The sequence below is a fragment of the Peromyscus californicus genome, unplaced genomic scaffold (assembly GCF_007827085.1).
Source record: "Peromyscus californicus insignis strain IS unplaced genomic scaffold, ASM782708v3 Scaffold_9__1_contigs__length_137607984, whole genome shotgun sequence".
Classification (NCBI taxonomy): domain Eukaryota; kingdom Metazoa; phylum Chordata; class Mammalia; order Rodentia; family Cricetidae; genus Peromyscus; species Peromyscus californicus.
Genome location: NW_026294617.1, coordinates 61,896,983 through 61,924,094, shown reverse-complemented (window position 1 = coordinate 61,924,094; position 27,112 = coordinate 61,896,983). Strand labels below are relative to the sequence as shown.

The following is a 27,112-nucleotide window of genomic DNA, read 5'->3' as shown; positions in this document are numbered from 1 at the left end:
AGACTCAAGGAGAATTTCATTAGATGGTGAAATGATGCAACTACCTCTGAGAATTAACAAAGGACATGTAATTCCTCAATGATTTCTTTAGTCAGAGTAGTCGGGGGGAAACCTAACCAGATGTTAGTGCTCATAGATTAAAAAGCTCTCTGTATTCAGCTAAGTGGATGGATGGCAACTTAATTTGATTTTACCTCATGCAGACATTCGGTGGCTGTGCCCCTGGGAAGAAGCACAAGAATAGGATTGGATTGCCATTCTCAGGGACAGCTGCTGTGTGGCAGAAGCCCCTTGCTGGTTCTGAGTGACAGGGTTTGGATATCAGTTTTTTAGGAGTGGTGGGAAGCTCCAGTTCTCTGGTCAGAATGCTTGTCTTTCCAAATCTCAGCACAGTGCCTCTGAAAATGGAAAGCACTGTTTTCTCCATGACTCAGTCCGGATCCAATGAGAAAGGGTGTGCTTCCCCTTACTTTCAGCTAATTCATTTACTCTGATGTGTCTGTCTTAGCATCCCTGTGCTGCAGTAACCGGCGCCATGCAAATGCACAGCTATCAGGGGAGAGGACTCTTCATTCATATAATTTCATTGTTCCTTGCTCCACACAATACTGATGATTGCTCCAAGCTTTCGTTCATTGCTTAGGGTAATCTTTTGCCCATGGGAGGAAGTTTTAGTATTGAAAACACTTTTATAAATATTGTTAAGAAGTGTGTGCTTAATGAAAATTTTGTTATATGGTTTCATGGTCTGACAATATCCAAAGGGTCAAAAATCATGATTGAAATAAAAAAAAAAACCCTCAAGGATTTAAGTCCATTTTCTCATTAAAGATCATGGATATACAAATTAAAGCTCCCCATTCCATTGGATGGAGAGGCAATCCATAATCCAGGTACAGTTGGAGTTACCTGGTCCAAACTTTCTCAGGGATTTTGTTGAGAGTGTAAAGATCACTCCCATCTCACATCAAGGTTCTTCTAAAATTTCCTTCCATTGGTTAAAGTTTGATTTTATGCCTGGGATTGATTATTTCTTGACATCTATCCCTTTCGGTGTGATTTCTTCTTTTTGTTCTAGAGTTTTAAGTGTGCTGTTATTAGTATGAGATCGCTCCAATTTATTGTTGTTTTAAGTAGGCATGTAGTGCTTTGAACTTCCCTCAACTGGTATCATTGTGTCCCACACATTTGGGTGTGCTGTGTATTTATTTTCATTAAATTCTAGAAAGTCTTTCATTTCTTTTTTAAATTAATTTATGTTTTTATTCTTCCCTCATATATTATACCCTGACCACAATTTTCCCTTCCTTCTTCCCTTCCAGTCCCTTGCTCCCACCTTCCCTCTCCCCCAGATCCACTCTACTTCTGTCTCCCTTCAGGAAAGAGCAAGCCTCCCAGGGATATCAATAAAACATGGCATAACAAATTACAATAAGACTAGGCACATACCGTCATATCAAAGCTGGATGAGGCAACTCAATAGGAGGAAAAGGGTCCCCCAAACTGGCAAAAGAGTCAGAAACAGCCCCTCACTTCCACTGTATATATGGAGAGAGAGAGAGAGGACCTAACTCAGACCCATAGGGACTCCCTGAAACTCCAGTCTCAGTGAACCCCTATTAGCCCTGATTAGTAGATTCTGTAGGCTGAGTTCTTGAGGTGTTCTCGACCCCTCTGGCTCCTACAATCTTTCCTTCTCCTTTTCCATGGAATTTCCCAAGATCTGCCTAATGTTTGGCTGTGGGTCTTTACATCTGCTCATATCAGTTGCTACATGAAGCCTCTCTGATGACAATTATGCTAGGCTCAAGTCTATGAGTATAACAGAATATCACTAGGAATCGTTTCATTGACTGTTCTTTTTTTCTTTTTGCCAATTATATTTGGTTCTATCCTGGGTCTTTGGGTACCCAGCCTCTGGTTCCTGGCCCTCCAGGCAGTGTCAGGCATTGGCTCCCTCTCATGGTATGGGTCTCAAGTTGGACCAGTCATTGGTTGGCCACTCCCACAAGTTTGGTGCCACCTTTACGCCAGCACATCCTGCAGGCAGGACAAATTGTGGGTCAAAGTTTTTATGGCTCAGTTGGTGTACTAATTTCTGTCTTGACCTATATTTTACCCAGTAGTGAGTTATTCACTTTCTGTGAGCTTGTAGGCTTTCTGTTGTTGATAGTATGCAGATGTTGTTTCCATTTTCTTGTATTTGTTGAGACTTTATTTGTGCCTAAGTGTGTGGTCAGTTTTGGAAAAAAGTTCCATGAAGTGCTGAGAAGAAAGTATAGTCTTTTGTGTTTGGGTAAAATGTTCTGCAGATACCTTTAGGTCCATTTGGTTTATAACATCTGTGAGCTCCAGCATTTCTCCATTTAGTTTTTGTATGGATGACCTGTCTATTGATGAGAGTAGGGCATTAATGTCTTCAACTATCAGTGTGTGAGGGTCAATACGTGATTTAAGCTGTAGTAGTGCTTCCTTGATGAACTTGGATGCCCTTGGATTTGGTGCATAGATGTTAAGAATTGGTGGATTTTTCCTTTGGTGAGTATGTGGTACCCTTTTCTATCTCTTTTTGATTAGTTTTGGTTTGAAGTCTATTTGGTCAGATATTAAAATAACTACACCAGCTTGGTTTTAAGTCAATTTGCTTGGATTTTTTTTCCATCCTTGATATGCTGTCTTTCCTTGATGTTAAGGTGTGTTTTCTTTATGGTACAGAAGGATGGATCCTGTTTCCTCATCCATTTTGTTAGTTTTATTAAAGAATTAAGACCACTAAAGTTGATAGATATAAGCTAGCAGTGTTTGTTGATTTCTGTTATTTTCCTGTAGTTGTGTGTGTGTGTGTGTGTGTGTTTCCCCTCTTTTGACTCACTGGTCTGGGATGATTCCTGTGTTTTCTTGGGTGAAGTTAACCTCTTCAGGTTGGACTTTTCTTCCCAGCCTCATGTTTAAAGCTGGATTTGTATATTAATACTGCTTAAATTTGGTCTTACCTGAAATGTCTTTCTTTCTCCATCTACAGTAATTGACAGTTTTGTTTGGCATACTAGTCTGAGCTGGCATATGTGGTCTCCTAGATTTTGTAGAACATCTATCCAAACCATTCTGGGTTTTAGAATTTTCATTGAGATGTCAGGTGATATTTTAATTGGTTAGCCTTTATATGTTATTTGCTATTTTTCCCTTGCAGCTTTTAATATTCTTTCTTTCTTCTGAACATTTAGTGTTTTGATTATTAAATACCAAGGGGACTTCCTTTTCTGGTACAGTCTATTTGTTGTTATGCATGCTTCTTGTATCTTAATAGACATCTCCTACTATTGATTAGGAGAATTTTCTTCTATGGTTTTGTTGAAAATATTTTTTGTGCCTTTGACCTAGATTTCTTCTCCTTTATCTATTCTGATTATTCTTAGATTATTATTTTTTTTTTTGGTTTTTCAAGACAGGGTTTCTCTGTGTAGCTTTGTGCCTTTCCTGGAACTCACTCTGTAGCCCAGGCTGGCCTCGAACTCACAGAGATCCGCCTGGCTCTGCCTCCCGAGTGCTGGGATTAAAGGCGTGCGCCACCACCGCCCGGCTTCCTTCTTTTTTTTTTTTTTTTTGTTTTTTTGTTTTTTGTTTTTTGTTTTTTGTTTTTTCGAGTCAGGATTTCTCTGTGCAGCTTTGCGCCTTTCCTGGATCTCGCTTTGTAGACCAGGTTGGCCTTGAACTCACAAAGATCTGCCTGCCTCTGCCTCCCGAGTGCTGGGATTAAAGGCGTGCGCCACCACCGCCTGGCTTATTCTTAGATTATTTTTATAGTGTTCTATATTCTCTGAATGTTTTGTGCCAGGATATTTTAGATTTAACAATTTCTCTGACTGACGTTTCCATTTCTTCTTTTGTGTCTTCAGTGCCTGAGATTCTGCCTTCTATCTCTTGTGTTCTTGGTAAGGCTAGCCTCTGATGTTCTTCTTCAAGTGCCTAAGTTTTTCATTTTAGATTTCTTTTAGTTTGAGTTTTCTTTATTGATTCTGTTTCTGCTTTCAGGTCTTGAGCTGTTTTATTCATTTCCTTTTACTGTCTGTTTGTGTTTTCATAGATTTCTTTCAGGGATTTATTCATTTCCTCTTTAAGGACCCCTATCATATTCATAAAGGCTATTTTAACGTCTTTGTCTTGTGCTTCAGCTGTGTTGCAATTCTCAGGACCTGTTGTAGTAGAGTTGTTGGACTCTAGCAGAGACATATTGTCTTGACTGTTATTGTGTTTTTATGCTGGTGTCTCAGCATCTGGGCTTGGGAAGACTGTGATTCTAGGTACTGATATTTGGTCTTGTCTTTGCTGAGTGGGTGGTTTTCTTCCCCCTTAGTTTCTTTTGCCCTCTCTTGCTCTTAGAAGGATGTGGTAGCTGTGTGTTGCCTGGTAGGGGATTCTTTTGGGATACTGACAGCTGTGGCCACTGAGGGATCTGGATAAAATCATTTTCTAGGTAACGGAAGCTGACATTTAGAAATGATAGGTTTGGTTGCTGACCATGATCTTCTCAGTTCCCTAGGAATGAGGGCAGAGAGTGAGGAAAGGCCTCAATATGTAGTCTGTTACAGAATTGTATGATACTGGGGGACTGAAATTGAAGGAGAGGAAGTAGTGGTGAATATCTGAAGTACAATAACAAATTTATCTAAAATATAAAATTCCTTTTTTGATAACTTGAGGAGTTATCTGTGCTCAAACAATAATACATGAGGAAACGCTCCCACGATCACATTGATGTAAGCAGACAGAACACTCTCCACACCATCTGGGCACTTGCTACTACAGAATCTACAGAAGCTGTTGAAATGCCATCATTTTCCCAGGAACAGTATACATTGAGGTTAGAACCTTTAGCAATAAAGGAACTGACTAGAACAAAGTTCGTATGTTAACAGTGAGATTTCTTCCCCCAAGGCTAAGTGGTTCCCAAGAGTAAATAGGACAGTTGCCTTTGGGATTGAAAACGTCAGATGGTGAAAGCGCTGTGAAGGTGTCAGAGAAGTGCTGAGGTGCCATGCTGCGAGCAGTTCACAGATGCCAATCTCTGTGGGCGGTGAGACAGTGTGCCATAAAAATTCATACACATATGCACTACTTTGCAGCAGCAAAAGCTGCTCAGGGAATTGGGCTAACGTTGTGCTAGCTTTGGATTTTTTGGGGGATATTTTTCTAAGTACAAATTTTCTAAAATTAAGTGAGTTGGGATTGACTTAGATCATCCAACATGGAAATAATAAATAAAACCAATTACTATCATTTATAAATATTACTATTATAAATACTAGTGGGAAAAGGATTAAAAAGGCTTGAAATGAGAAAAAATTATCTCCATTGGATTGGCAAACTTTTTAATTGAATTGAATATAAGTCATAATGAAATTAACAACAAATCATGGAGCAGAGGTCTAAACATGTGAGGTGAGATGTGGAAACAATGCAAAAGGACATGGAACTATAGAGTCAGAGATACCAGTGGGACAACACTGTAAAAGAACATGACAAAGGAGTCAACATGAGAATAGAGGAGACACTACCTACATCATAGCAAGTGACCTAGAGAACATGAATGAGAAAGGTGAGAGGATCATATGTAATAGGAAAGAATATAGAGCATCATAGAGAATACTGTATATATGGACGTCAGACAAGGAAATCTATATACCTCTGGGGTCTTCAATGAACAATTTAGCAAATGGAAGACAAAAATATTCTCATATACAAGCAAACTTTCTATAACTATGTGAATTAACATCTATTAATTTTGACAATGGTATCTGGCTCAGACAAATAAAACAATAGAATGGAGATGAAGCCAAATGTATGATTGGGCTCATAAATCAGGAACTTTTACATAGTTCTAGAGATCAAAGACTAAGTGTGATCATAGTTTTGGCATGGTTGGGTTCTGAGGAGGGCTTTCTTCCCTGGTTGCAGAAAGGCAACATCTTACAGTGTCCTCATGAGGCAAAGAGGGAGCCATCTCTGGTGTCTGCACACATTAATCCCATTCTGTGGTCCTACTCTCATGTCCTCTTCTAAACTTAGTCACAAAGGGCTCATCTTCAAGCAACATCATTGTAGGTTAAGGCTTCAATGTTCAGCCCAAAACAATTATCTGTAAGGGATGAAAATTCTCTCATGCTCACACCCCTTCATGGGCACATTCAGAGGAAGAGGATGCTGAGCCTTGAGTGTGTCAAGAAAAGGTGGAAAACTTCCAAAATTTTATAGCTAGCATAATTTTCATTCAAGTACAAATGTCATAACACTACAAATTCTTGAGCATATAAGAACTCAGTATGCATAGTTATAAACTATTTTGTATAAAATACCATATGATAAACCAGATAAACCTGAGTAAACCCAATAATGACTAGAGAAATCAAGGCAAAAGAATCAGCATTCACCCAGGGTTCATTTAACCATAGGACACAGGCTACAACTAAGTTTGTTAGGTGTGAAGATGTTTTCAATGATAGTGTAGGTCTAGTAGGACTGCATGGGAAAGAGAGATGATGTACAAGGGAGAGATGGTAATTTTAGTCTTCAAATAATGAATGAAAATTTTCATCACTGATAAAATTACCATGAAACATATAACAACCACTGAGGCAGAAGCAGTGATTTGAAAACTCTCAACCATAAAAAGGTTAGGGCCAGATGGATTCATCATAGAACATTATCAGAACTTCAAAGAACTAAAACTAATACCACTGAAATTATTTTGTAAAATATAAAAGAAAGGCACTCTCTAAACTCTTTATGCAATCAGTCAGTATGATTATGATACCTAAAACCAGATAAAGATTCAACAAAAATCAGAACTACAGGCCAATCAATCTCCCTAAAGAATATAGACACAAATAACTACTTACAAACCATATTCAAGAACACTCAAAAGATCACTCCCTGTAATCAAGCTAGCTTCAGCACAGGGATGCAAGGATGGTTCAATATGCCTATATCAATGAACATGTCTTATCACATAAATGGGCTCAAGGTCAAAAATGACATGAAAATTTCAATTAACATAGAATAAAGAAAACCTTTGACAAAATCTATCAATATCTTATGATAAAAATCCTAGAAAAATAATAATTAAAATACTGAGCATATAGGTCACTCATGTAGAAGCAGCTTACCTATGAATGAAGAAACAATGGGAGGGAGTACTTAAACAAGTTTGTTCTTGACGAAAGATGATCCCACTCCAAACTAATGCAAAAATAATTTCTTATTTTAGGGGGCTGTTTGAATTTTTGGCTCTTACCTCACTTAAACTCTTTCTGACTGATTAAATAGATAAAATTGAATTTCATTATTTATATCCAACTTACATTTTTCTATTTTTAACCTTGTTAATATTTGTATTTTCCACTCACATTGATTCTGTTTAAAAAAAAATGGGTCTATCTTTAAAATATTCCCAAGATGACTTTATTTAAAATATGCTGCCCATTTTGGTAGTTTTTATAACTTGTGGCACATTTTAACTGTCATAGATTAACAGAATTTATAAATCGATGTGCATCAGTTTGAGACAGTGCACTCATCTGTATATAGTTACACTTTGAAAAGAATTGTGAAGAAAGTCCTCGGCTAATCCTCCCTTTACTGATATTCTATACTGATTTATTGACAAGAAAGCTGTGATAAGTAGGAAACTCTGATTATAAAGCAAATCTTTAACTGTCCTTGCTTTTGCTTTTTAACAGCATTACTAAAGAGAACACATGTAACAATTGCTGCACTCTTGATCATAACATTCTGTATCTAGCTGTGAAACCAAGTATTATTCTTTTGAACAATTTATTGTGGCATTGGGCTAATGATTAAATGGCCCTACACATGGAAATTTCAGTTGTCTCTAGCCATGCCCTAAAGTCAAAGTTTTTTGCCACTAGGAGAAGAGGCAAAACCCATAGTGTGTGATGGTGTTGCCTAATCTTCTATATTATTCTTGATCGCTTCATGAATGTGTAGACAAAACTGTTGATGGCTTGTCATATTCTACTCATGACAGATGCAGGCAATGGTACTCATGAAATAACAGGTTAGTAGTCACTGAGTTATAATTGGTTTAAATACAATTATTTGTGACAGAACCCAAACCCATCCAAATTTACTCTGAGGCAAACATTGTGAACACATATATTAAAATCTGTAAGTATTAACTCCCTTTCTAGAATAAGATTCCTAAATAACATCACTTAGAAGCTGATAACAGAAAAAAATGGCTGTAAAGGAAATAAAATCTCTTTGGAAATTTTGATAATCCTTTCTTTAAATGCTTAGGCATATACTTGCTCCATGACCCAGCAGTACAATTCAAAGGCATTTGCTCACCAGAAATGAAGCTTGTGTTCCCTAGAAGCCTGAATGAAGGTGCTTATAGTGTCTTCATTCAGAATCTCAAATACTAAAACCAGGCACATGTTGGGGATTTATAATGTACAATGCACAGTAGTATTCCATTAGGAATCAGAGGCAGCAGACTGGCAATGCATGCAGTAATACTCAAGAATCTCAGAGATGTTATGCTCCATGGAAGAAGAAAACATGACATGGCAAACCTGTAATTTCTGCTTATGTATAACTCTGATGTGAGTGACACAGAGCCAGATAAGATCTATTTGTGTGGGCTGAGACAGGGAAAAGGCATGAGGTTCTCTGGGGTGGTGGGGTGTTATATTGGTGTGTCAAGAGGAGAGTGTATATACAAGTGTATAATATATATATATATATATATATATATATATATATATATAAAGACATCAAAACCTTGGACATCTTCTTGTGACTATTTTGCTATCTGTGAATTATTCTTCAAAAAATACATGTTTAAACAGTGGGATAATGACTGAAGGGATGGCTCAGCAAGTAAGAGCACTTGCTGCTCTTTTTAGACGATCTGGGTTTAGTTCCCAGCATCCACAACAACTAACTACTGTCTGTATCATGGAAGATTAGATTCACTCAGTTGCTGTGTGTAGCTCTCAGTCTTCAGCTCTCAGACTGCCAGCTCCCAAATCATGCCATGGAGACTTATTATTAGTTGTGTGCTCAGCCTTATCATATGCTTGTCCCACTTAGGTTTCCTAGTGGCTTTATCCAGCAGGTCTACATGAAGAAGATGATTGGACCATGGGCCTAAGTACCAGGTGCTTGGAAGGGTCTACACTTGGCTGTATCTAGCAAGGGGGAGGTTTTTTGCTCCTTCCCTTGGCATTCTCATAAAAAGCCCTTTGCAATAAAGTTCTGCGCAGATGGATAAAGATCCAGACCCTCCCACAACTATCCTGTTTCTGTCTTTCCTCTCATCACCTAGGTATCTTTTTCTATCTAATATTTCTCACTTCTCCCTACTCAAGAGTACCCTGGGTCATAAAAATGGTGGCTGGTCCCCCACATCCTACTAGCCCTTATAACTTAATCTATTTCTCTTCATCTATCTTTTTCCTTGGGGCCTTTTTACCTTTCTTTCATTCTGTATGTCCTACGTTCCTGCTTCCTCCATGTCTGGCTGTCTGGTCCCTGCCTAGCTGGCTGGACTTTGGTTGCTCCCTGGCCAGCTGGCTGGCTCCCCTTTTCTCTCTGCCTGCCAACACTGCCTATCCCTACTCTGTCTAGCTATTGGCTGTTCAGCTTTTATTAGACCAATCAGGTGCTTTAGACAGACAAGGTGAAACAGCAGCATATGTTTACATAGTTAAACAAATTCAGCTTAAACAAATGTAACACATCTTTATCTAGTTAAACAAATATTCCACAACAGCTGTGAACATTAAGAGAATGAGAGTGTGTTATGGAACATTTTCTTTGGTTACAAATCATTGAAGATCTGTTGCCAGCAGACTGAAGAACTAGTTACTTACTTTTTTATGAGAACATAGATTCAGAAGTAACAAGTACTATGATTGCTATAGCTCCAGCCATTATTCTGTGTTCAAGGAAAAAATAACAAAGTATATTCTGCCTGTATTTTTTTAATCAGGAATTCCAATGCTCATCTAAGCTTATGAGCACATAATGTTATTTATATTGATAGAAATATATCATCTGTCACCATGGGAACTAGCATGGGAAAGATGCAAAGTCAGTGTTTAAACTGGGAACCTTGCAGCCTACCCATTCCCACAGCTCCATTACCAAGCAAGAATTGAGGCAGGGAACTGGATATGTAACTGGCCATGTCTGGGACGTATAAAGATAACAATCAACTCTGCACCTCTAATTTGTGGCTCTGAGTATTTGTCTATGCAGGAGATATAAAGACCCAGAAAAACAATAAAGGTGATTTCATACAATTCTGAAAGTCAACAGAAATGACCATCTGCCTGAACTGAATGTATCATAATAAGGTTATGAAGCCTGCATTCAGGAGGACACTTCAAAACCCAGCTCTCTATTTAACCTATTCCTATTCTCCAGATTCTAAGCAATGAGAAACCTGAAAAAGAGATATCTGCATAAACATTGTCCAAACACAGGGATAAAACAGCAGAGACATGTCAAATTCTAAGGTCAAAAATCTCAAAGACTTCCACTTAGTAGCTTATTCAATCCAATTTTCATGTTTGAGTTTAATTTACTTTTACTTTTAATAAATTCAGTAGTAATCTTCTCATATAGTTTGAATGTGTAATCAAAATGAAAAATCAATCCATTGACTCTCTTCTGCTTTGTTTTGCTGGAAATTCCCAATTAAGCAAGTCTGAAGAATGACTCATAAATAAAACATATACTTTGGCCCAGTCAGAAACATCTGGAAGCTGCTTTCATATGTGATATTTGTGACAGATTTCACTTGCTGTCATGGCTCAAGGATGATAATAATTATCATTTATTTGAAGGATGACATTTTATTTCTCTATTTTTTCTTGATGTGAGGGTCATTTAAGCTGAGACACTCAGGAAATGCCAACAGCTTTGATGAGCTACATATGTAACCACAGTATGCATCACTCTGTTTATTGTCTCTTTATCTTTTTCATTTCATCATAAGAAAAATCATGTCTAAGCTTACATATGTAATGCATTTCAGTTATTATATATTAATGTGCATACTTAGAATTATTTAAATGAATCTCCAAATAAAATATTTTCTACATCTAGAAATTTAAGCATGTCAAAAGCCTACCTATTTTCATCTGTAATTATTTCTCCAATATTTTCATTACTGCCAACTTTTATGGTTGCTCTAAATAATTTCTAGCCAGGGCAGAAATAAGTAAGACTGACCAGGAAGAACTTGACAGTTGTCAAATCTAGGTGATAAACATTACATTTTCACTTTATTCTTTAAGACAGTTTCCTTATTAGGTAGTACTTGATAAAAGGAGAGAATATGAATATTATTGCCCAAATAGCAGAGATAATTTTTATCTAAGTTAGTTGAATTCTTCAATCATAGGATATGTACCTCCTATAAAAGTATAAAAGGTACAATTTTGTTTTATTTTTGCTAAATATTACAATTTACAAATTCTTCTATCTTAGAAACAAGTAAGCCTGTCCTATACGCCCAAGACTCCCTCCAGCTATGATCCCACTCTGCTTTCTCTGTACAGCTTTCACGTGCACCACTGATCCTGTTTCCTCTCCTCCCCATTTCTAAGATGTGCTCAAACACTCATCTCTGTGCTCTGCTAAAATCTTATTCTCTTAAGTCATCACTGACTTCCATATTACCAAATGCACAAACTATCTGTATCCTGGTCTCTGATCTACCATGAATATTTGGCACTGTCCTTCAAACACGATTTTGCAATTAACTTCAGGGCATCCGTGGCTCTTGGCCTTCCTCTAATCACACCAGCTTTCCTTTATGCCATGTGCTGGGTCCCTTTTCTTTCTGGCCTATATGTGTTGAGTTGCCCTAAATGTTTTTCCAGAACCCTCCTTTCTTCTTTGTATACACTTATTGGCTAGCTAATTTCAGCAAGTCCTGTGGTGTCATAAACACATCTGTATTTGTGCAACTTCTCTCCTGTGATTTGAATACCCTCACTAGTGACCTGTTAACAATATGTAACTAACATTTTCAAAAAATTGTTTTCTCTTTCAATCTTGACTTTACCCAGTGTTCCCCATTTCCATGAGTGGCCTCTCCATTCATCAAGTTGGTCAGTGGAACATTGATTTTTCTATTTTTTTCTCCATAATCTTACCCAATCTATCAGTATAAATCCTTAGCTTCTTCCTCAATATAGACATGGAATTTGATGACCAGGCTCCTCTAGGACCATATCACCTTACTTCTCCCTAATAGACCTATAGCTCTATGACCGTCCATGCTTGCCCTCAGATGTCCATTGCATACTCCAAAGTCAAAGGTCACGGTCTATATTATAAGCGCTTGAGAGGTCCCTGCTGTTAATGTTCTGAGTTTACCTGTGATGCAGGGTAATGTTCAAGTCTATGTCTTGCCCAAGGAGCCCTACGGTTCGGGGCTTCTTTACTTAATTCACATGGTTTGCTCAGTCAGTTCTCTTGGGATTTTGCTCATAATTTATTTCATTACAGACCTGTGCTAATCCTTCACAACAATGATTTTGCTTCTGTCTCCTTACCCAGCCTGCAGGTTATTAGATTCACAACTGCTGGCACATGTGTTTCATGTGTCCATGCTTACCTTTCAGAGCCCCACTTTGCTCCTGGAGTATAAGCTACATCAGGGCAGGAACTTGGCTTCATCCCTACATTGTTCTCAGTGTTGAGGCTAGCTATTGGCTTGGCCTAGGCATCTATAGGACACAGAACCACGAGTAGGCCAGAATCACTCCTACAAAGCACAGCCAGGCCAGTTTTCCACTCTGGATCTTTCCTTTTAAAGTTAATCCTTTTTGCTTCACTACAAAGTAAAATTCAGTGTTCTCACTTGTTTTAACAGAGAAAGTATCTGTTGTACTGCCATCTAACTCTCTAATTAGTATGAAGAAGGAAATGCAGCTGGACAAACATTTGCTCAGAAAGAGCTGAGTGTCTCTGCTTGTGAAATTCTGAGACATGAGCACTCTGATCTTGGAGGGGAGAGGTAAGGTTGTGCCATTAAACACTTGTCATGTGACACCAGTCAATCATTGTTACTGCCGATGAGCCCACCTATGTAAAAGGTTCTGTAGTAGGTTTGGTTAGCAGAGTTGAATTTTCTTTGCATAAAAGTAAAAACTCAGTTATTATGGAGTAAATTGAATATTGAACTCACATAAAAGATTTAAACAAGTGATTTAAAATGTATAATAAGAGTCCTGTATCAGCTATTTAGATTTAGCATTTTCCAATGTGATTTGATTACCTGAGGTGTCTGCACAGAATCCTGACCAACACATTTAATACTATAAAACCTCTTGAATATTCATCCCCACAGACAAGACAGCTTGTATATCTGAATAAGAAATAAAAGTGTTTTAATATCATGTAGTCCATTTTATGTCTCTAATGGAAAACATGAATATGGAAAGTAATAGAAAAGCTTATAGGATAAATTTTACTTTCTCAGACTTAAAATCTTATTTTCTCACTGGTTTAGGATGTTGTTTTAAACTATACTCATCATAGTCTTGTAGATGGATGAATCTCTCCCATCCGCCTATTCCCGAATAATCAGTCAGAGGCTTAATATTAATTACAAACTGTTTGGCCTATGGCTCAGGCTTATTACTACCTAGTTCTTACATCTTAAATTAACCTATTTCTATTAATTTATGTATCGCCACATGGCCAGTGACTTACTAATACTTCCACATCTTGCTTCTTGGGCAGCCTGCTGGCATCTCCTCGACTCCGCCCTTCTTCTCCCTGTATCTCTCTTGGATCTCCCACCTGGATCTATTCTGCCTTGCCATAGGCCAATGCAGCTTTATTTATTAGCCAATGGGAACAACACATATTCAGAGTACAGAAAGACAACCCACAGCATAGTCGTGTGTGTATGTTTCACATGCTAAGATATTTTTAATTTAAACTTGTAAAATCATAAAACCTCTATACATTAATGGGCTACCACAGGATGTATACTGCACACTTGAATTAGGGTAGTAGCACATACCTCCTCAAGCGCTTATCATTCCTTTATGGTAAAACATTCAAAATCCTCTCCACCAGGTTTTGAAAGGCACAGAACATCATAGCTTCGGTGGCCTTACTGTCCATTGGAGGACCAGGACTCCTTACTATGGTCTAGCCGTAACTCAGTTCCTACCTCTTCTCATTTTCTCTCATAACCCTTATTTTACTGACAATTTAATGAGGTCAACTTTCTTGTGGATGCCACATTGACTGAGACCACATGACCATGTGGTACTTGATTTTCTGTACCTGGCTTATTTCACTCAACATAATGATCATTTCCATCCTTGTTGCTACAAGTATATGGGTTTCACAGCTGAATATTTCTTTATCCATTCATCGGTTGCTAGATGCTAATGTTGATCACGCATCTAGGCCAATGTTAATTGTGCTGCTGTGAACACAGGAGTGCAGGTGTCTCCTACGTAAGGTGACATGTTCGGAGCAGGACTTCTGAATGTTTTGAGGACTCTCTGTACTATGCCCATGCTAATTTGCTTACACATTAGCAGTGGGAGAGAATTGTTTTAGCCACATCCTTGTCATCACTTTCTGTCTCTAGTCTTTACACAGCAGTCCTTCTTCCTGGCACAGGCGAGGACTAGTTGGGGTTTGGATTTGCCTTGCTGTGATGATTGGTGAAACTGCCCATTTTCTTGCCCCTTTTGGCCATTTGACTTTTAGAAAAGTCGACTTAGGTCTATTGCTCACTTTAAGTAAGGCTATTCACGGGGCCTGGAGAGATGGCTTAGAAGTTAAGAATAGTGACTGCTCTTCTAGAAGTCCTGGATTTCATTCTCAGAATCCACATAGAAGCTCACCACCATCTGTAACCCCAGTTATGGGTGGTGCCCTCTTCTGACCTCCACAGGCACCAGACATACATATGGTGTGCAGACACACATATAGGCAAAACACTCAAACATATAAAATGAAATGATATGAAATGAAAGAGCTCACTGATGCTTGCTTCTGAGCCCATCATCTGATGAATAGTTTGAGTATTTCTTGGCACTGTGTAGGTGGGATCTTCTGGTGAGTGTCTTCTTTGCTGAACAGAAGCATTTTATTTTGACGTAGTCCAGGGAGATTTTTGGAAACATATTTTGCATCATCAAGTCCTTACTGTTGGAATTACATTTTTTTTTTAGCAATTGAAATGCTAAAATTTCTTCTGACAAAGTAAATGGATTTTAAGTCATTGAATATTTTGTCAGTTTGCCAAAATAATCAGGAAGCTGTTTGCAAGCTGTCACCTTTGCAGTATGAAGGGACCCCTTCACTCTTCCAGCAGCTGGTGTATATCCCTCAAAAAAAAAAATCACATAGTTTTGGCAGCTAGATATGCCTTAAGGCAGAGAGTTGCAGCTGTTGGGAGATTCCTTTTAGTCTTCAGGTAACACCTACCTCCATTGTTTCTGACTGGACAATGCCCCATAGTTGTAATTCTTGGGTGTTTTAGAATTCAGCTCTCCTAGAGTTCACAGGCATGCAAAGTGACCTCCAGTGCAGTTGACCTACAAAGTGGACTCCATGTCACAGACGACTCTAAGACAACTGCTGTGTGTTCCTCATTTTGTAGCAATTAGTAGGCATAGAGAAACATATCAACAAGCCCAAGTCCCCAAGATGACATCCTCCCAGAAGCTCATATGAGGCAGTTCACGGCCAGAGGTGACTGACTCCACAGGAACTCTGGTCATGTTCCTCTGGCTGCCCTGATAGACCCAAGCCTGTAGAATCTGTGTCTATCAGAGCGCTCTTGTTCACGTGTGCACCGTTGGCACAATAATTGGGAATTTCTGAGAAAGAAAATTCGACCAGGAAGCTTCGTACATCTGTTTCATTTGGAACTTCCAGGGTCAGTGCTAAGAGCTGTTTGTTTAGTAGATGTGGACAGAGATGTTTAAAAATAGAAAATTCACCTAGGCTACTACTGGCTGTTGCCAAGCTCCTTTCCCATCCATCCTTCCAGTGCCCCTGACTGCCTCCTCAGGCCTGTGGTCTTTACTGGCGAAGCTCTCTACACAGCAGTCATTTTGCATGTAGAGGAGGAAAGAAAGTCAAAACTAAAATAAAGTTGCATTTTCAGAAAACTAGATGGTGGGAGTGAAAACACTCAGGTGGGTTACCAGCGAAGTATAGACGACCGGAACTGTGACTCAATTGTAGAACACTTGCCAAGCCTAATGAGGCATGTGTGTGTGTGTGTGTGTGTGTGTGTGTGTGTGTGTGTGTGTGTGCACTGAAGGTATGACACATGTGACTCGACAGTGATGAGGAAAAACCTTGGTGACCTAATATACAGGGAGAGGTGACATACTAAATCTGCAGTACTGATGACCTTGTTTCAAATGACCTAGATGATCTGTGATAACTTGGGCCTCACATGAGGACCGCAGCCAGGGGAGGCCTTTGTATAACACCTCTATTACCCAGCCCAAGGGGCTTTCTGACATTCTAATACTTAAGTATTGTCACCTTTTACTTAACTATATGGATTCAGTGAAGTTCACCGTCATTATTATAGATATTTACTACAAAGATATTGACTACACACTATGACACTTTAAAGACAAATTACCTAGAAATAAATTGTAGGAACAGAATAAAAATCATTAGAGGTATGTTCCTGTGGAAATATGTTCTTGAGGGATTGTTTAATAAAAAACCCAGTTACCAGCCGGGCGGTGGTGGCGCACGCCTTTAATCCCAGCACTCGGGAGGCAGAGGCAGGCGGATCTCTGTGAGTTCAAGGCCAGCCTGGTCTCCAAAGCGAGTTCCAGGAAAGGCGCAAAGCTACACAGAGAAACCCTGTCTCGAAAAACCAAAAAAAGAATCCAGTTACCAAATGGTGGCTTGATCTCATTTTTATTCCAATGATCAAATACAGATTATAAACACATACATGTATGTATATACACTTAGATACTACAGAAGACAGAGAGAGAGGAGAGAGACAGAGACCCAGGAGCAGAGCGGGAGCTCCCCCCTCATCCCTTACATTCAGGAACAGAAGTGTACTCACTAGAAAATAGACAAGTGAGTGGAAATACCGGGTTAACTACAGTTATCACAGAGGAACGGAAACGTGCTGACTTCACTAATCTGTGTTTTCTAATCACGTAATAACCTGTCACATTTGCAATCTGAACAGTGAAATCAGTTTCATATCCAAGTCTTACATTGAAAATCACTTCCTGTCCACTATTCATTTCCAATAAAAGATGTATCAACATGGCATATTTTATCTTTAGCTCAGAAATAAACATACATCACATTTATTAACACTTGGCGTATAGCCAAGAAATTATAACACTCAATAAAATAAACCACGAATGGCTAACTTTAATAAATTAAGTATGAAACAAAAATGTGTTACTATGGAGCAGGCATTAAATATATCTCCCCCAATAACCCCAAAGACACCCTAAGTTCAGCACCAAGAATTTCACATACTCTGGTTACCCTTACACAGTTACCACTCTATGTAGCACAACATTTCAAACTAGCAGTATCACATGACATTTTAAAATAAAAGGGCTTGAGTCTCCAGTTCATCACCTACATAGCATTCCGTTATTCTATCAGTCAGTGTAACTAGGAATGAGGAAAATCAATAACATATTTGCTTTGTGTAGAATGGACACATACGGGTTTTCAAATGCCTTTTAGAACAGTACAATCGAACTAAGAATCAGGATTAAATTAGGCAAATTTATTTCCTGTACTATCTTATTTTTGAGAATGATTTTGACTAGCATGCACTTTTCCCTATTTTGTGAAACCTCCTGTCTCTATTGTATCTTAGGCTATGACTTAGGATTTAAGAAGCGCCACTATTTCCTCATACCTTAAATAGCAGTGTGAACACCCAAACAGCTGTTCTCCTGCAAGGCTGGGCAGAAAAGGGAAACAGGAGAGAGCCACAACCAACTACCACTAACTAAACTTTGTGTGAGCATTTCAGCAGACTACCACAGCTGTGGAAAGATAGGCAAAGGGCCCGCTGTCGACCTGAATGATAAGGTAACACCAGGCATCTGAGGTTGGCAAAAGTGTTGGACATCACATTATTCAGCTTAGAAACAGTCTGATCTGGGTTGATTAACAGCTACATCACTCCAAGGAGCATCCAACTGTGGCTACCAAGCTTCTCGGAGGTATCACTTTGGCAACAGTAAAAACATCAGCTATCTTTACAATCTAAACCAGTGAACCTTCTAGAGTGATGCATACATACAGGCTACTGGAATACCATTACTCTGAGTTGTTCTTAGCCTATTCCTTAAGGAAACATTAACTCTTCCACATCTAAAGTACCATTTTATTCCTTTTGATATGTGTGATATCTTTTTGCTGTTATTATGGAACTTACTTTCATGTAAGAGTTTTATTTTTCATTATTATAAGTGAATCTATACCAACATTTGGTACTTTTTAAGGAAATATGAGAAAGTCTTATTTCTTAAACAGGCAAACACATTAAGATAATCTTACCAGGTTTGATTCTTCTCTCTGGAACTCAGACTGCCATATTACAGAACTGGATGTTCACTCACTGTCCAATGCTCTGCTATATTTTTGCTACAGCAGAAGGGGTAATTTTATTGAACTAGATAAATTCTATACAGATTGAATACAGGTTGTTGTAAGTTGGTAAAAAAACTTTTTATTTACTCTATAAACATACTCATCCTAAATCATATTTGAGGGAATGACATTTTGGGCCATTGGGTACATCTTCACTTGTCACTTAATTCTCTTCAGAAACAATCTTAAAAAAAAACAGTATTCAGGTGTCTTCTCAGAGGGTTCTTTTCCTGGCAGCACTTGACTGTGATTGGTACATCAAAGAAGGACTAGAAGACTGAGTTCTTCTGTATGCTAAAAATGTATGCCAAATAACTACTGTCCTGCTCACCCCACACTGATCTCAAGTCCATAAAGTGGGGACTGTGGTAAATAAATATGATAATGAATATTTGCTGAGTCCTTATGTTCCAAATACTTCACATGAGTTAACTTATATCATCCATTTCGCATGATTTAGGAGCTAACAGCAATAACAAATTCAACACTGTAGAAAGTGGCCATGGGAGAGCCACACCTTTGTCTGATCTTCCTTTTCATTCGTTACAATGTGCAAAACCCTTTTTATCTCTACCTATTTACTTCAGTACAAGAAGCCTATATGAATCTATTCTGGCAGGCTTGGTTGTTCATGGGAAAACACACGAATCCCAGTCCTAAATCCCATACCCCACACTGCTGATAATCTTTCAGTGACGACTTCTGGCAGTATCAAAGGCTTCTAGCTTCATCTGTGGATGTCTGTCATGTGAATTGATCTGCTCTGTAATGCTACAAAGCAGTGCATGACTTCTGTTTTGTGCACATCCTATAGTTGGGTTTTACAGTCTGCTGGCTTTGTTGACACTAAGATGAACATCCGAAATCCCATGAATCCTCACCTCATTTTACATAAGTAAGGAGGTCCAGCATCTGGAGGCACTAAGAAAGGAGCATGTCTCACCAACAGTGAATGATTTACACCCTGGGAGTCTCAAGCATTTGCAAGGTTGAAGTCAGAAGTCAGCCACAGTCTCTGAGGTCACAAAGGTCTCAAGGGAGACAATGGGTTTTGGTCCCACGACTCACATGTTAGCTGTATGGCAAGTCATTTGGACTTTCTAAGCCTCAGTATTTTTATCTGCACAATAAAGCTAATGACACCTACCCTGAATCGTTGTGACAAAGCTGACAAATTCCACTTGGAACAGCAGAGATGATGTAAGAGCTTAGTGAACAGTAGCAGCTACGTTTCCCATCGATTGTCTCTGCATTACATTATTGCCTACCACAGCATTCCAACAACTGGTCTGTTTTAGGAGACGACCAGGCCGGTATGGGACCAGTTGATACTGGGAGAAGCAGAGGTCAAATAAATCAATATGTACAAGTTCTTGAATATTTTTCCAAATTTACTTTCTTATTCAGCTGCCTCTAAATGCAAGCTGAAACACTCGAGAAGGTGGGAGTTGTCTTCATTTATCTTCATACCTTCAGTCTAGAAGGAATTTTGATAGTGACCCTGAACCCCTATGACATTTTCACAACCACTATATAAGACACCACTACCACAAATTGATGGCTTTTGGTGTTAAGCAAATAATAAGCAAATTGAAATCGAACTGAGAAAGAAAAATTTCAGAAGTGAGCCCATTATAGAGGTGTCTGCGATTGTCAGGTAAGCCCCACATAGGCAACACACACTGAGACTAAACCATAAGGCCAAGTTCTTAACTAAAGTGACTTTACTGACTAAAGCTCTGAGGCCTCAGCTGATTGCAATTCTAACTTGCTCAGCGAAGATGCTGCTCTGAGCTGAAAACTCACGTTAGACGACATAATATGTCCATACTCCCCAGGGACCCTTAATTCCCAAACTCCAATGGAGAAGCACAAGCTTCCAGGGACTGAATCATTCCTATGACTGTGGTACCTAGATGACATCCTTCCATCAGTGGGATCAAACATGCTATAAAAGGACACAGAACTCAGTGACAGTGACCACAGACCACTGCACTTCAGGAATGATTAGGACATGATAAAGCTTCATGCATCTGGATTGTCCCAGCAATCTGACTGGCTTCTTGTCTGAGGCAGCTGATCTACACTTCAGATAACTGCTTCCACTGATTAAACTGTGAAGTATCTCTTTCATGCTCCACAGAAGTTCCTGCAGGTAATTAAAATAGATTCTTCTAACCAGAAATAATAAGATGAATGGTTTTAAATCCATGGGTAAGTTGGTGAACTGATAAATCAAGAACCAAAACTGTCAAAATACTTTTGAGGGCAGAGTTCTGCTTGGAGGGCTCCACGGAGGGTGTGTCTCGCTTTCAAGGAAGGAATGACGCTTCTTTTGTTTCCGTTCAATTCTTTCCTGCCTTTCTTTCTTTTCCTAAAGGAAAAAAAGATAAAAGAAAAACAGAAAACTCTTAAGTTTACATACACTATGCGAACTTGTTATTGAATTGGATTGCTGGAAGAAAATAATTCATTATAAGATCTTTATATACAATTTCTTGATTAGTTATGAAGAAAAAGTAGCTAGGGAATATTGCATACACAAATTTACTATTAATAGGTATTAATGTCACATTTTGTTTGTTTGCTTGCTTGGTTTTTGAGATAGACACTCAACAAGCCTCATCTAGCATCACAATCACTGTGTAGTCAACGAGGACCTTGGACTCTAATCCGCTACCTTCCCCTCCCGACTGATGATGCCTGACTTTACCTCACTTTTTTAAATGTTGAAAGTTACAGTAAAAATGTCCAAATAGCTATAGAAGCTTACATTTACAATACTCAGGAGGCTCAGGCAGGAGGATTGCCATGGACCACAGGCCAGCCTGGGCTACAGAGTGAGTTCCAGACAGCCTGGGCTACAGAGTGAGACCTTGTCTGGAGTAGACATTGAGGATGATGACAGGAAATGGAGAAGAGGAAGACTAGGAGAGAGGAGGCTGCACAACGTGACAGGAGGTGAAATCAGAGGCAGCACGGTGGTGCCCACATAATCCAGCACTTGGGAGGCTAAGAGAGAGGAGGATCATAAGTTGGAGGCTGGCTTTGTCTACACAACAAGACTCCGCTTCAAAAACTAAAACCGAAAATCGTTGAGTGGAGTTTCATACCAAACACCATGATTATAAAAAGATAGTGGCACCCTTCAGAGGACGAATTTCCAGAGACCTGCAAGAGCGACGTCTGACTGTGGCAACGCAGGATGTCCAGGTTGTTGAAAATCTAGGCTCACCTGTTACTTTTTTTTTATTGTGCTTGAGCACATTTTAAAACAATATGTTGCCCTTTCTGTGATTTTTTTTATTTAATTATTTGATTTATCTAACTGAATAGATAACAGTACTTTTAATATTTATTAGTTTGAGTATTTTCAAATTAAATATGTTTTGTGTGACTTTGTTTACACTATTCTTAGTGTTAACTTTTTCACAATGTATTAAGAAATAATTCAACTACAGAAAACTGTGTAATATTAACAATAGATGATTCCCCAGTGAGCACAACCCCACCTCTCGAGGCTCTGTGTTAGCTCCCTCATCACATCTCCCCTCTCCCAACCTTTTTTGGCAGTGTTTACACACGTTCAATTTCACCAAACAACCATTTATTCTCATAGCAGCTGGAGGAACTGACTTGCCCACTAGCACCTACACTGAGCTTTAGATTTTTCAGTTTGATAGCACCACTTCATTCCCTGATGATTCTGAGCATTTAACAGTTTAGAAAGCGCGTGAGATCCAGGAGACTGGAAGAACACAGTGTCAATTGCTTAGAACTTCCTATTTATTGCATTAATCCTTTTGGCATTTTTTTTTTCTGCTGTGAAGCAAAGCTTTGGAGTCTAAATATCAAAGGAATTACCCCATAGCCACTCTGCTGCCACCTCTAATTCGTGCTACTCCTCACATACCACGTTCCTACATAAAAAGGTTCTGAGGTGTCGATGGAACTCACATTCTTCTGGCACCAGGCAGCCTTGATTTTTGTTTCTTCATTCAAATGTCAAGCACTCAGCTTCTACTTGGGGTCAAACACAAAGTGCTTATCAAATCCAAACACACACACACACACACACACACACACACACACACACACACACACACACACAGAGTTTCTGTTGCCCAGAAAACTTTTGAAACAGACAGGTGAGAAACAAGTAAATTAATACCATAGGATCCAAAATTGGGTGAGTTTCTCTGAAACAAAGAATCAAAGGGTCACATGCTCCCACTGAATAGTGGATTAAAGGAACGTCAATCTAAAGGGACACACAGTGGTCATGGTAACATCCAGAATTCAGGCAAAACTGCAACTAGGGACATAATCAGGGGAGGAGGGTAGTGGGAGGACACAGAAGGAGGACGTTTGTGTGTGTGTGTGTGTGTGTGTGTGTGTGTGTGTGTGTGTGTGTGTGTGCTCTATCATCATACAGGGACAGTGAACCAAGCATTGTGGTATCAGGTGGCTTGGTAAAACCCAGAACTTTTCTAGCTTGGCTTTGGTTGTGCTGGAGACAGGGACAGGGCAAGGGTGGAGGGCGCTGGAAAAAGTGAAGAATCCCCGAAATTAAGAAAAGCAGAATATGAGCGATCAGAGCTGGAAGGGGATGCTGAGTAGAGATTTCATTACTTTGTTTTTATTTCTAATTAATTTCTATGACACATGAGGCAGATAATTCAAGGAGATAGAAAGAATGCAGCTTCACAGAGGGGAAGCATGATATATTTCTATTTTATTGTTCGAATAGAGGATTAGTGGCATTTCCTATTATTGTTGAAGTGGTATCTTTCATGTTTCTACATTATTACAGCAGGTGAATTCGAGCCTCTTCTCATTTACACTTCTTTTGAATAAATGTCCATTTAGGGGTTAATACAAAATCTACATACTCATCTAGACACATTTCACTTAGTGTCTGAACAGCACTTGCTCTTCCATCCTGAAACTTGGATTGTCTCTGTTTCTGTTTCTCTGCTAAGAACAAAAGATTTGAAGCTCCTTCTGGATGTGGTTTCCTCACATTGTCAGAAAAGCAGCTGTTGCCATGAGACCCTTAGACAAGCCTGTCGCTGTAGGCTGACGGCTTGGGGAGACACCAGAGTGGATGCTGGCTGTCTGCATCATTCATCAGTATATATGAAGATTGGGAAGTGTCCCGCAAACAGTATGACAATGTAAGACTTCCATTCGTAGACCATATTCATAAGGCAAGAGAAGTGAGGAGAGGTCTTAATATTCATAGCCTTGTTCCATGAGAGGGTCTGAATGCTTGATGCTCCTACTGAAGCAAAGGGGGATGATTTAGAACATTCCAAAGGAAAAGCTGTCTTTAGTTCACTTGATCCAGCCATGCTTCTTTTCCTCCAACCTACCTTCTAAGAGAAAACCTGAGACAAGTGTGGCCTTACTAGGAGGATGCTGAAAAGCCAGGAGTAGAAGTAGACAGCCATCCCCCTCACTATCAGGTACCAGGAATCAACAATGTCACCATCAAAACAACTACAAGAATTTAGAGAGGTGTTCAGTCAGTTGTGGGCATCTGGGCTCCTTCCTTCCCTCCCCCCCTTTCACCACACTTTCTTCCACAAGCAGAGAGTGTCAAGTAACAAATGGGGAAAATGGAGAGTGAGTCACCAGCGTGGGATCTGATCCTGCTCTGGGAAGCACGAGGCAGTGTGCTAGTTGTCAAGACTTTGAGGAATGGACTGATGAGCACGGGAACATGCCAACACACTGTTCTACACACAACGACAAATGATGCTGGTTTTTCCCAATCAGGACTCTGCTGACTCAGACAGAATGGACGTCTTTATATCACCATTTGAAGGTCATTCCTACTCAAGAGCTTTGTGCTGCATTTCCTCAAGTCTTGGCCTGCAGGAGAGTTCTACAGAGTTCCTTAGGTTGGTCCTACATGATTATTCACTTTACATCTCAATGTTGTATAATGGACCACTTTTAAGGAGTTTAACTTGGTCTTATGTGCTCAAGGAAGTGCTAATTCTAAAATGTATATGAAAAACAGGGAAGCACAGCGAGAAACACTGTGAAAGAGGAACTGTGATGGGGAAGCATGTAGATCCACACATGACACGTGAAGCCTCGTAAGGAAACTGACCGGTACTAGAGAAATTACATGTATAATGAGACTGAGCAATGAGGCACAAGGTCAAGAAACAGAACCCCAAATACAGGGATCTATCGTAAAGATGAGCTCTAAACCATCAGGAAAAGATGTGCTGGTTTGTAAAATATACATCCTGGGAAAGTTAAGTTGAATCAAATTTCTCATAATGTAAGAAAATAACTTGAAGGCAGAGAAAATGCTAAGACAGTGAGATATTGGAGTCGTAAATGAATGAAAGAGACCCAGCAGCTCCAACTATGGGGAAGGGCTTTTCACCTAGGTTTGAAACTCAGAGACCAACAGAAAAGACAGAAATCCAAAATGAAGTGGATTTATTGTCTTAGGCACGGCCTGAGACACTAGTAACAAAGTTGGGAAAGCAAGAACAGAGTGGGTGCAAAAATTGCATCTTCTATTAGAAATTATAGAGGAATTCCCTCCTAAAGAGGCTTTTAGAAATCAGTATGACAGAGACAATCCAACAGAAAAATGTGTGCATCTCTGAAGGGAGAATTTACAGAATATCCATTATTAACACATATTTATAAGTGAAAACACGCTCAAGTTCAGGCTGAGGTATGCAAATCAAAAAATACTCTCAATGATGTTTTTAAGATGGCAGATTGGGATGAATCCAGTTAAGTCAGATTAAAAAAAAAAACCTGCTAAAAGGATTGTGGAGAAATGAACTATTCATAAGATGTCATCTTCTTGCACAAAGTACAATATTTATGGGTGTTATTTATTCAAAATTAACAAAATGAGTATTTGTTTTAAAATAGAAGATTATATTTTGCTTGACAGTCCCAGAAGTAACCTGTTAACATATGTAAATTAAAACCAAATATTTATTACTCAACCCTATAGTAAAGGGCAGCTGGATATTGTACCTTCCAACTTCAGTGTTGATTCTTTCATTGGACAGTGTCTAAATAAGACCCCTTTCCCCGGATCATCAGCAACAGCAAAAGAGTCTAAGAAATGGAGTAAGTTCCTCACCTTCAGTGTCAGTGCTACAGCACGCAATGACTGATTCCGCCTAGAAGCCTCGGCACCCTCAGTGCACCTGCCTGCCTTCTAGGACGTCAGAGGCAAGAAGCACAGAAGGAAGAATGGGCACAATGGGAAGGGACTGAGGCGGGGATGCAGCCCTAGAACATGACACCTGGAACAAGCTCAGATGCTTCGGTCAACCTCAGAAGCCTGGACAGAAGAGAGGCCCTGGGGGCATCTGATCTGCAGAAGGCTGGGCTCAGCAAGGCAGTCTCCAGGTAGAACAGAGTGGGAATGAGAAGCAGAAAAGGAATAAAGAGCCAGTTTAAAAGGAAGTTCATTGCACACAACACCTACCAGCCACTTTTCATATTCACTGATGGCTTGCTTGTCTTTGTCTTTCTTCTCCGCTCTCTTTAGCTCTTCCTTTCTTCTCTCGTTTATTTTCTCCTTTTCCTTTTGCTTGAGAAGAGCTTCCTTTTTCTCGCTCCTGTGTAGGAGAACATGAAACACTGGGAAGTTAAAGGAGACTATTACACTAGAGATGTCCTAATGTAGCTTTGGAAGCAATGAGATTGAGTAGACCTGTAAGCAGGAGGTCCTAGGAAAGCCTCAAGTATTAGCTTGAAACCACCGAACTGCGCATCATGCAGGATTACCATTTCTCAAAAGCAGTTAAACTGTCTTTCTTTTTCTCAGCAACCGTTTCTTCTTCTTTCTGTTTCTTTGCTCTTTCATATTCTTTCTCCTTCCTGGTCTTCTCTTTCAGGTATTCCAGCTTCTTCTCTTTCCATTTTTCAAACGCCTAAAAGAGTTCAGAGTGGTTTTCTTACTTGCCACGACTTTTCTGGGGTCAGTAAAAGCACAGTGGATCCTTCATTCAAGCACAAGTGTGGCGCACAACTCCAGTCAGAGTCAGGGCCTGGGGCACTCACCTGCAGGGCCTCGCCTTTCCTCACGGCATTCTCTTCTTCCGTTTTCTTCTTGTTCTTTTCCTCCAGCCTCTTTTTTGCAGCTATTTTCTTTGCTTCCTTTTCTTTCATAGCCTTCCAGGCCTCAAATGATGCTAATGCTTCCTCTCTCTTAGCAGCTCTTTTCTATTTTGATTGAAAAAAAAGTGGCATACATATATGTGGCTAGACACAAGTCCAGGCCTAGACACAGATACACAAATATGTATTTGTCTTTAATCTCCCAACAGTTGCCATACAAAGAAGTTACAAAGCAGGTAATTTATTTAAGAATTACTTGGACAAGTTGATCTACAAAAATTATTGACTGCCTTTTAGAATGTCAAAGCACTTA

The 27,112-nt window shown here is 39.4% G+C and overlaps 1 protein-coding gene across 2 annotated transcripts in view; it reads right to left on the bottom strand.

The window, feature by feature from the left end:
- Window positions 1–16,945: 16,945 nt before the first annotated feature.
- The window catches only part of Map9 (microtubule associated protein 9), a 30,376-nt gene continuing 20,209 nt past the window's right edge, over window positions 16,946–27,112 (bottom strand). For both annotated transcript variants that reach the window (XM_052730718.1, XM_052730719.1), the window contains exons 11-14: window positions 26,743–26,904; window positions 26,467–26,612; window positions 26,165–26,297; window positions 16,946–21,058 (exon numbers count right to left, since the gene is read on the bottom strand). In XM_052730718.1, coding sequence (XP_052586678.1) covers window positions 20,936–21,058; window positions 26,165–26,297; window positions 26,467–26,612; window positions 26,743–26,904 — 564 coding nt within the window. In that variant the 3' untranslated portion in view covers window positions 16,946–20,935. The remainder of the gene's footprint in view (window positions 21,059–26,164; window positions 26,298–26,466; window positions 26,613–26,742; window positions 26,905–27,112) is intronic.